General features: G+C 40.3%; 1 protein-coding gene across 1 annotated transcript; it reads right to left on the bottom strand.

The window, feature by feature from the left end:
• Window positions 1-416: 416 nt before the first annotated feature.
• On the bottom strand, window positions 417-2,951 carry LOC104099416 (uncharacterized). The gene is made up of 2 exons (XM_009606400.4): window positions 2,350-2,951; window positions 417-1,958 (listed from the first exon to the last, which is right to left on the bottom strand). The coding sequence occupies exons 1-2, from the start codon at window positions 2,722-2,724 to the stop codon at window positions 696-698; spliced, it is 1,638 nt and encodes a 545-aa protein (XP_009604695.1). The 5' UTR covers window positions 2,725-2,951; the 3' UTR covers window positions 417-695.
• Between the last annotated feature and the right edge of the window lie 8,390 nt (window positions 2,952-11,341).

The following is an 11,341-nucleotide window of genomic DNA, read 5'->3' as shown; positions in this document are numbered from 1 at the left end:
TTTTAATCCAATGAACCAAACAAAGTAATAGCACTAAGTAACCCAAGGGATTATTAATCCCAAGATAATTCTGTCCGCGAACCAAACGACCGCTAAGATTAAATTATTTGACTTATTTTTTCTAGCATCTGACATCCTCCAAATATAATGTACGTTCCTTGTGTGTTCTTTAGAATTTTCTAAACAACAATTCTTTAGAAAATAGCAGGCGAATATAATATATATATATATATATATATATATATATATATTATATATAATATATATATAATCATGTATAATTATTGTATAATCATGTATATTGACTGAAAAAAATAAACAGTGAAATTAATCGATTATTTGCTTAAAGATCCCAATATATATAGTTATAAGCGTTTGAGCGAAGTGCTTTTTTGCGAAACAATAAGAAAAGAAGATTAGCAATCAACCATGCATAAGACAATAAATGATTTATAGTCTGGATAAGTTTATCTTCAGAAACCAAAATTAAAAAAAATTAATACAACATCTTATAAACAATAATAATTAATATTTTCTTTGGAAAAGTGGCCTAACCAACATAAATCCCCTAATAGCATCTTGTAGTATATGGATGTTCTCCTTCAAAATACAATTGCAAAGTTGAATGTGTTTTCCTTCATTTTCCTTTCCCTTATTGCAGTTGGGCCTTGAACGCTTACTTGGGCTTGGGCTTTTCACACCCATGACCGGCTTCCAACTGATGGGCTTTGAAACTTTGGGTTCAAACTTTTCCTTTTGGGCTTACCACAAATGCATTGACATTCATAACCATAAAAGTTACCAAAGCAAGAAAACAAGCCACTTCCACCATCAGTATGCCTTCTCGTGTGACGACCGGTCGAATGGTAGCTACTCGAAGCCATCCCACGGTCGTAGAGTGGCGGTAGCTCGGTTCGCCACCTCTCGAGCTTCGACCTGAGTCCTTCGACACTCTCATCCAAACTCCAACCATCCAAAACTGAGCTCTTTTCCTCTTCCAATGGGTATTTCTTTTCAGCCATAATTGCAGCCACTTCAGAGGGTGAAGGCCCAACTTCTGAATCAGACCACATTGAATGGGCCTTATATGGGCCTCCAAATACAAACTTCCCATTTTTCCCTGGGCCTAACCCTTTTGGGCCTCCATAATCATATCCACCATTCCTTGGCATGGGCTTTCCTATTACTGTAGTTTGTTTCTCTTTGGGCATTTCACCAACTCCTAAGCCTTTAGACTTTGTAACAGATTTTTCATCAACTGCTTTAGTTGTTGGTGAGTCAGTTCCAGTTTTCTTTTCATTTATGGGCTTGTCTTTGTCCCCAAGTTCTAACTCTATAAGTTTGAGTTTGGGCTTTTCATCTTTGGGCCTATTATTTTCTTTGGGCTTGGGCTTATCATCTTTGGGCCTGTTTATAAGACTAGATGACTCTTTACTCACAATTGAATCACTTAGGACTGAACCAGACTTACCTTTCTTATCTTTTGTTTTTGGTTTTTCCCTTAGCTCAGCACCACTTATTACAGAACTTGCTTTCCCTTTCTTCTTCATCATATGCTTTGGAGGTTCAAAGGAAATGCTAAGTATTGAACTCTCTTTTTCTACAGCCACAGCCTTCTTTTTTGGAGGAACTGCAACTAATGAACTGTTAGCCATTGAGGCACTATCGAACGTGACACGTTCGCTACGTTCACTCTTTGTACGACGTAGTATAGGTTTTATCGTGGTGGCATTGTTGTTGTTATTGTTGTTGCTGCTGTTGTTGTTATCGACCTTGTTATTTTGAGTTTCTATTTTTTCGTTATAGTTGGGAAGATGTGCATCTTCTTCCATCAAATCGCGATATCCAACTGCTGACATACTCAATTGTCTATACAGTGGCATGCTTCTCATAGTGCCACCCAATAATGTCACACCAATGTTTAATATTCCTTGAGGACGACCTGATGGACGACGTATCTATACCAAAAAAAATCCACCTTTAGATCTAATTGCACACTTATTAAATCGGGTTTGCAGAAATGCGTTGAGAAATATACTAAATATGTACATATAATAAACTACGAACCCCAGTATAAATGGGTTATGAATTCGGTGACAAATAATGGTCGTCATAACCCATAAGCTTTAAATTCTGAATTCGTCTATGAAATAAGCAACATCAAATAGCAGAAAAGGAAAAATAGAGGACAATTTACATTTCATAATTTCCTCTCTATAAAATTATATTTAGAAACTGATAAAGGAGATTAAAAAGAGGAAAATCAAATATATACATGCATGCAACTTTCTACGTGGACGTAAACAAAAAAAGACTAAATCAAAAGAGATTAAATAGAAAGAAACAAACCTGAAGTGCAACAAAACGCATACCAATATGGTGTTGGTGTTGCAGCCTAGTAGGAGGAGGGATGAGATTTCCGACGAGGACACGAACGGAGCCGACGAGCGAATCCCGAAACCAATGGACGGAATAAATGTCAATCTGAACGGCAGATGTGTCCTGCCGAAGAAATTCCTCATCTACCCGAAAAACAAACTTGTCGTTCCACGTGGGGTTGTTACCTCCTTCGGTATCAACCCCGGTGGTAAGTTTTCGGGTAGGGTGGACCCACGCGGTAGCGTAGGTTTTCATTTTTTTGGACACGGGTTCCAAATCTTGGGCAGAAATAATGTTTACTTCCAATAATTGAAATGGTTTCAAAACTCCTATTTTGGGAGGCATTTTGAATACTGATGGTGGTTGTGGTGGTTAATAATGGAATAAAGAATTTCCGCTCGTCGCCCGTCGTTGATGGGACGACGAGGGAAAAGTTTTGCATTAACGGGGAAGGAGACCCCGAGTAGGGAAATTGGAGAAGGAGAGGAAGGTGATCTCTCGAGAGAACATTAAAGAAAAAAACTAATACAAAAGAAGTAATTGAAATTCAAAGTCTTTTTTTGACCATAAGGCTATCAACACATTTGGATGATTTGTAATTCTCTAAATGTTTTCTTCTAGTCAATAATCGTGGACCTTTAGTTATAGACGAAAATCTTTTCACATGTGAAATTTTCACAAATAAAATCTAGTCATTTGGGCATTGGTTGCACGTGTATATAATAACTTAATATAGTAAAAGAGAAGTCGAAAAAGAAAACATAGAAAACAAAAAAAAAAAAAGGGAGAAAAACTTTCTATGTTCTAAGCACCTAGGAGTATTTTTATGATAAAGGCATATCGGTTGGTATGAGTGATCAATTGAGAGAGCTCTTTTCTCTTTCTTTTTTTTTTAAAAATAAAATAAAAATAATCCTTTTCCAATATTTTTATAATGTTTTCGAATGCAATCTTTAAATAAAGAGTTTAATAAGTTCTAAGCAATACTGACAGCTCGAAGTTATACTATTTACCGAATCAGGTTACTTGTAATTGATAATAATAAATAATTGTTATCTTTCATCACGATTATAATTGCATTTACCGTGTAAAAGATATTAAATTTCTAATTTATATGACTCAAAACCAGGGTTAATTTCACTGATGGTCATTGAACTATCTTTCAATTTCACTAAAGTCATATAACTACTTTTTGTCACTTAAAAGTAACTAAACTTTATCATGGTCACTTAAAAGTCATTTTGCCTCAAACCCCTACCATAAATATGACATGGCATTAAATTTTATGATAAAAATCCAAAAATAAATACCACATAAGCTAATATGGGTCATACCCATTTTAGATCCATTTATTCTTTAATGTGATTTGATCCATAATCCAAATGAGTTTCGATAAAAAAAAATATTAATTCCACATTAGTTTAAAACAATATTTTAAAAGGCGTGGGCGTAAGGTGGGGCATTTTACATATGCCTCAGCGGGGCGTAAGCCCCATAGGTATTTAATTTTTAATATTTTATAAAATAATATAATGACAGTTAATATTTATAAACAGGTAAAATTACATACAAATTGAAGAAAACTATATATATGTGTGCTCCATCCCCACAAAAAACTAATCAAAATAATCTATTATACGTTACTTACAAGCACAATTAATTTGAGTCTAAAAGAATAAAGTTTTCTACATGGAGGAACAAAAAGGATGGTTAACCTGCAATTTGAACTTTGAATTTGCTGCTATGAAGAAAAATGTAGTTCTCTTTGTATTTGTAAAAAAAATTAAATATTCGTTGCTTTTGGGAGATATTAGCACACTAGCGGACAAGATAAAAAATTGAGAAAATCATGAATTATGGCTTAAATCAATAAAAAAGCTCTTTACTTTTAAATTTAATACTTTTGAGTTCCTTTTTAAACCTTTTGAGTAATTACCAAACCGACTTTTGAGAATTTGGGTATTATATGAAGGACTAATTCACAAATTTTGTTTTAATTTGAAAAAGTCTCTAGGGCTTAATCCTTACTAAAACAAACGTGCCCCGAACGCCCGGGCATACGCCCCAAATTGCGGGGCGTACACCTCTTGAGACTTTCGCCCCACACCACCGCCCTGAGGCGTTTTTGGTACGCCTCGCACCGGGACTCTGTCACGACCCGAAATTCCCACCTTCGGACCGTGATGGAGCCTAACATTTCACTTGCTAGGCAAGCCAACGTTAGAATAATATTATCCATTTTAAAAATAATTTTAAGTTTATTAATAACAAGGAAGCAAATGCGGAAGCAAAGTTTGAATTATAGTGAATAATTCATAAAAATAACGGTGTCTAAATACCATCCCAGAATTGGTATTACAAGTACACGAGCTTCTAGAATAAATACAAATAAAGGTCTGAATAATATAAAGCTGTCTGGAAATAAACACACAGCTAAAGTATAATAGACGGGGACTTCAGAACTGCGGATTTTTACTTAAGTCCAATTCTTGTTCCGATTTCAATCCGTTTCACTCTCGGGGTACTCGGGACCCCGCTCGAATATACCAACAAGTCCCGTAACATGATACGGACTGACTCGGGGTCTAAAATCACATCAAACAACACTGAAATTACAATTCACACCCCGATTCGAACTTTGAGTTTTAAACTTTTAATTTGCAAATCTCGTGCCAAAACATATTAAATGAATCCGGAATGACTTTAAATTTTGCACACAAGTCATAAATGACATAACAGAACTGTTCAAATTTTTAGAATTGGATTCCGGCTCCGATATCAAAAAGTCAACTCCGTGGTCAAACTTAAAATATTTAAACTTTAAATTGCTAGTTCCGTTAAATGGTCATAACTTGAGTTAGGGACCTCCAAATTAAATTCCGGACATACGCCCAAGCCCCAAATCACGATACGGAGCTACCTGAATTTTCACAATACTGATCTGGATCCGTTTGCTCAAAACGTAGACCAAAGTCAACTTAGTTGAGTTTTAAAGCTCTATTTCCCATTTTAATCCATTTTTCACATGAAAACTTTCCGGACAATTTTACGGACTGCTCACGCAAGTCGAGAAATGATAAATGGTACTTTTCAAGGTCTTCGAATACAGAATTACTTATTTAATTTAAAGATGACATTTTGGGTCATCACATTCTCCACCTCTAAAACAAACGTTCGTCCTCGAACGGAGTTAGAAAAAGTACATGAGCTGGAGAAAAGGTATGGATATTTACTCCGCATGTCTGACTCGGACTCCCAGGTAGATGCTTCTACCGGCTGACCTCTCTATTGCACCCGAACTGAAGGATAACTCTTTGACCTCAACTACCGGACCCGCTGGGCTAGAATAGCCACCGGCTCCTCCTCGTAAGTCAAATCTTTGTCCAATTGGATTGAGCTGAAATCTAACACATGGGACGGATCACCATGATATTTGCGGAGCATAGATACATAGAACACCGGATGAACCACTGATAAACTAGGTGGTAATGCAAGCCCGTAGGCTACTTCACCCACCCTTTCAAGAATTTCAAAGGGTCCGATATACCTAGGGCTCAACTTGCCCTTCTTTCCGAACCTCATTACACCTTTCATAGGTGAAACCCAAAGCAATATTCGTTCTCCAACCATGAATGCAATATCACGAACTTTACGGTCGGCATAACTCTTTTGCCTAGACTGAGCTGTGCGAAGTCGATCCTGAATAATCTTGACCTTATCCAAGGCATCCTGTACCAAATCGGTACGCAACAACCGAGCCTCTCCCGGTTCAAACCAACCAACTGGTGATCTGCATCGCCTTCCGTATAATGCCTCATATGGAGCCATCTGAATACTCGACTGATAGCTATTATTATAAGCAAACTCCGCAAGTGGCAAGAATTGATCCCAAGAACCTCCAAAGTCTATAACACAAGCGCGGAGCATATCTTCCAATATCTGAATAGGGCGCTCTAACTGTCCATCTGTCTGTGGATGAAATGTTGTACTCAACTCCACTTGCGTGCCTAACTTACGCTGTACATCCCTCCAGAAATGTGAGGTAAACTGCGTACCTCGATCTAAAATAATAGACACGGGCACACCGTGAAGGCGGACAATCTCACGAATATAAATTTCAGCTAACCTTTCTGAAGAATAGGTAACTGCCACTGGAATGAAATGGGCTGACTTGGTCAACCTGTCCACAATGACCCAAACTGTGTCAAATTTTCTCTGAGTCCATGGGAGCCCAACAACAAAATCCATAGTGATACGCTCTCACTTCCACTCAAGAATTTCTAACTTCTGAAGCAAACCACCAGGTCTTTGATGCTCGTACTTAACTTGCTGACAATTCAGACACCGAGCTACATGTGCAACTATATCTTTTTCAATCTCCTCCACCAATAATGTTGCCGTAAATCTTGATACATTTTAGCGGTACCTGGATGAATAGAATACCTAAAACTGTGTGCCTCTTCGAGAATTAATTCACGAAGCCCATCCACATTAGGCACACAAATACGGCCCTGCATTCGCAGAACTCCAGCTTCCCCTACAGCAACCTGTTTAGCATCACCGTGTCGCACCGTGTCCTTAAGGACAAGTAAATGAGGATCATCATACTGCCTCTCTCTGATGCGCTCATATAAAGAAGACCGAGCGACTGTACAAGCTAGAACCCGACTGGGTTCTGAAATATCTAACCTCACGAACTGATTAGCCAAAGTATGAACATCTGCAACTAATGGCCTCTCACCAACCGGAATATACACAAGACTGCCCATACTCACAGCCTTTCTACTCAAAATATCGGCCACCACATTGGCCTTTCTGGGGTGATACAAAATGGTGATATCATAGTCTTTCAACAACTCCAACCATCTTCTCTGCCTCAAATTAAGATCTTTTTGTTTGAACAGATACTGAAGGCTACGATGATCAGTAAATACCTCATACGAGACACCATAGAGGTAATACCTCCAAATCTTCAGCGCATGAACAATGGCTGCCAATTCTAATTCATGAACAGGATAATTCTTCTCGTGAACTTTCAACTGCCGCGACGCATATGCAATTACCTTTCCATTTTGCATCAATACTGCACCAAGCCCAATGTGAGATGCGTCACAATATACCGTATACGATCCTGAACCTATGGGTAATACCAATACTTGCGCCGTAGTCAAATCGATCTTGAGCTTCTGAAAGCTCAACTCACACTCGTCTGACCATCTGAATGGAATCCCTTCTGGGTTAGTCTGGTCAATGTGCTTGCTATAGATGAAAATCCTTCCACGAACTGACGATAATAACCTGCCAAACCAAGGAAACTCCGGATCTCTGTAACCGAAGTAGGTCTAGGCCAATTCTAAACAGCCTCAATCTTCTTAGAATCCACCTTTATGCCTTCTGCCGATACAACATGTCCCAAAAAGGCAACTGAGTCTAACCAAAACTCACATTTTGAAAATTTGGCATATAACTGATTATTCATCAAGATGTGAATCACACTTTGAAGATGCTGCTCATGCTCCTCTCGACTGTTGGAGTAAATCAAGATATCATCAATGAATACAACCACAAAAGAATCCAAATAAGGCTTGAACACCCGATTCATCAAATCCATAAATGCTGCTGGAGCATTTATCAACCCAAATGACATCACTAGGAACTCGTAATGCCCATACCGAGTCCGAAAAGCTGTCTTAGGGACATCAGATGCCCTAATCTTCAACTGATGGTAACCAGATCTCAAATCAATTTTTAAAAATACCTTGGCACCTTGAAGCTGATCAAATAAGTCATCAATTCTTGGCAGCGGATATTTATTTTTGATAGTGACCTTGTTCAACTGCCGATAATCTATACACAACCGCATAGAGCCATCTTTCTTCTTTACAAATAATACTGGTGCACCCCAGGGCGAGACACTGGATCTAATGAATCCCTTATCAAGCAAGTCTTGTATCTGCTCTTTCAATTCTTTCAACTCTGGCGGGGCCATACGGTATGGTGGAATAGAAATGGGCTGAGTGCCCGGAGCCAAATCAATACAGCAGTCAATATCTCTGTCGGGTGGCATCCCCGGCAAATCTGCAGGAAATACTTCTGGAAATTCACGAACAACTGGTACTAAGTCCAGAGAAGGGACATCCGCACTGGGATCACGAATATAAGCCAAATAGTCTAGACACCATTTCTCTACCATACACGGAGCTTTCATATAAGAAATAACCCTACTGGCAGAATGGCCAGAAGTTCCTTTCCACTCTAACCGAGGTAACCCCGGCATAGCTAGGTCACTATCTTGGCATGACAGTCCAATATAGCATGGTAAGGAGACAGCCAATCCATACCGAAGATGACATCAAAATCTACCATATCAAGAAGTAGAAGATCCACACTGGTCTCAAGATTACCAATAGTAACCACACACGAATGATAGACATGATCTACTACAATAGAGTCTCCCACCGGTGTAGATACACACACAGAAGCACTCAGAGAATCACAAGGCACAACCAAATATGAAGCAAAATAGGAAGACACATAGGAATAAGTAGATCCTGGATCAAATAGAACTGAAGCATCTCTATGGCAAACTGGAATAATACCTGTGATCACAGCATCAGATGACTCGGCCTCAGGCCTATCTGAAAAGGTATAAAATCAGGGCTGGGCCCCACCACTCTGAACTGCATCTCTGGGACGGCCTCTAACTGGCTGGCCTCCACCTCTAACGGTCTGACCTCCACCTCTAATGGACTAACCTCCACCTCTAACTGCCTGACCCCTACCTCTAGCTGGATGAACAGGCGGTGAAGCAACCGGTGCCAGTATGATGGCACGAGAATCTTGCCGAGATCTGTTACTCGCCAATCTAGGGCAATACCTCCTGATGTGACCAATATTCCCACACTCATAACACCCATCCTGATGCCGTGGCTACTGAAGCTGAAGCTGACCCAGGTGATCCGGATAACCACTATAGTAACTCTGGAGTGGTGGTGCATTGATAGGAGCTGAATGTGCACTGAATACTGGCTGCCCAAAGTAAGGCATAATAGGACTGTGACTCCCTGAAGCACCGGGAGATACATGAAGTGCTAAATGAAATGGTCTGGGAGGATGACCCCTACCAAAATTACCCCGGCCTCCAGACGAGGCACCACTGTAACCACCGAACTGACGAGGCCTCTTATCGGACCTCTGCCCTCTTTCCTGTGCAAGAACCATCTCGATCCTCCTTGTGACATTAGCAGCCGCCTGAAAAGAAATCTCACTTCCGGTCTCCTTGGCCATCTGAAGTCTGATAGGGTGAGTGAGTTTCTCAATAAACCTCATCACTCTCTCTCCCTCCGTAGGTAGTAAAAGGATATCATGACGGGATAAATCCACAAAACGGGACTCATACTGAGTAACAGTCATACTGCCCTGTTGTAGATGCTCAAATTGCTTGCGAAATTCCTCTCTCAGTATGATAGGGAGGAACTTCTCCAGAAATAGCTGAGAGAACTGCTCCTAGGTAAGAGCAGGTGATCCGACTGGTCGGGTCAATGTGTAATCCCTCCACCACCTCTTGGCGGAACCCGTCATCTGGAATACAGCAAAATCAACCCCATTGGTCTCAACTATACCCATGTCCCGCAGCACCTCATGGCAGCGTTCAAGATAATCCTGTGGGTCCTCAGAAGGTGTACCACTGAAGTGAACTAGAAAGAGCTTAGTGAACTTATCCAGTCTCAATAAGGCCTCAAAAGATATGGCGGGCCTATCACCGGTCTGTGCTGCAACAACTAGCTGAACTACCCCAACTGGAGGGGCTGCTGGAGCCTGATTCTGGGGAGCCATCTGCTCCGGAGCAGGAGTAGTGGGAGTTTGTGCTCCCCCCCAACCTGTGAGACGGCTGGTGCCACTGGAAATGTACCATTCTGAGCCACGCCCTCCATAAGACTTACCAAACGAACTAGAGCGTCCTAAAGTACTGGAGTGGCTATGAATCCTTCCGGGACCTGAACTGGTCCAACTGATACATTCTCAACTGGGACCTCATCCTGAAGGTCTACCTGAGGTTCTACAATAGGTGCAGCTACTCGAGCTCTAGACTGAGCTCTACCTCGGCCTCTGGCACGACCTCGGCCTCGACCTCTACCCCTGGCCATAGTTGCCACCGGGGGTTCAGGTCCCTGTCCATCAGTAGAGGTATTACGTGTTCTCACCATATGCGAGAGAATAAGAGTAGAATGGTTCAATCATCGATGATAGAATAAAATCGCACGACAGAATAAGAAAGAAATGATATTGTTCCTAAACTTCGTAGCCTCTGAGAGATAAGTACAGACGTCTCCGTACCGATCCTTCAAACTCTACTAAGCTTGCTCGTGAGACCTATGTAACCTAGTTCTTTAACACCAACTGTCACGATTCGAAATTCCCACCTTCAGACCGTGATGACACCTAACATTTCACTTGCTAGGCAAGCCAACGTTATAATAACATTATCCATTTTTAAAATAATTTTAAGTTTATGAATAACAAGGAAGCAAATGCGGAAGCAAAGTTTGAAATATAGTGAATAATCCATAAAAACAACGGTGTCTAAATACCATCCCAGAATTGGTGTCACAAGTGCATGAGCTTCTAGAATAAATACAAATAAAGGTCTGAATAATATAAACCTGTCTGAAAATAAACACACAGCTAAAGTACAATAGACGGGGACTTCAGAACTGCGGACGCCATGCAGTTATACCTCAAGTCTCCTTCGAGTAGCTGAAATCCGAGTAAAACTATGGTACGCCGCTGGGACCAACTCCAAAATCTGCACAAGAAGTGCAGAGTGTAGTATTAGTACAACCGACCCCATGTACTGGTAAGTGCTGAGCCTAACCTCGACGAAGTAGTGACGAGGCTAAGGCGGTTCACTTATATTAACTTGTACGCAATATTAATAACAACAACAAATAATAGAAATAAA

Source organism: Nicotiana tomentosiformis, chromosome 12 (assembly GCF_000390325.3).
Source record: "Nicotiana tomentosiformis chromosome 12, ASM39032v3, whole genome shotgun sequence".
Lineage (NCBI taxonomy): Eukaryota > Viridiplantae > Streptophyta > Magnoliopsida > Solanales > Solanaceae > Nicotiana > Nicotiana tomentosiformis.
Note: the sequence above shows the minus strand (reverse complement) of the source record. Positions and strands in the feature narration are given on the sequence as shown.

Excerpts from the sequence above, each read along its gene's own strand:
- LOC104099416 (XM_009606400.4), bottom strand. The coding sequence starts at position 2,724 with ATGCCTCCCAAAATAGGAGTTTTGAAACCATTTCAATTATTGGAAGTA. Across the intron at positions 1,959-2,349 it reads TGCGTTTTGTTGCACTTCAG|ATACGTCGTCCATCAGGTCG; the intron begins GTTTGTTTCTTT and ends TTTTTGGTATAG.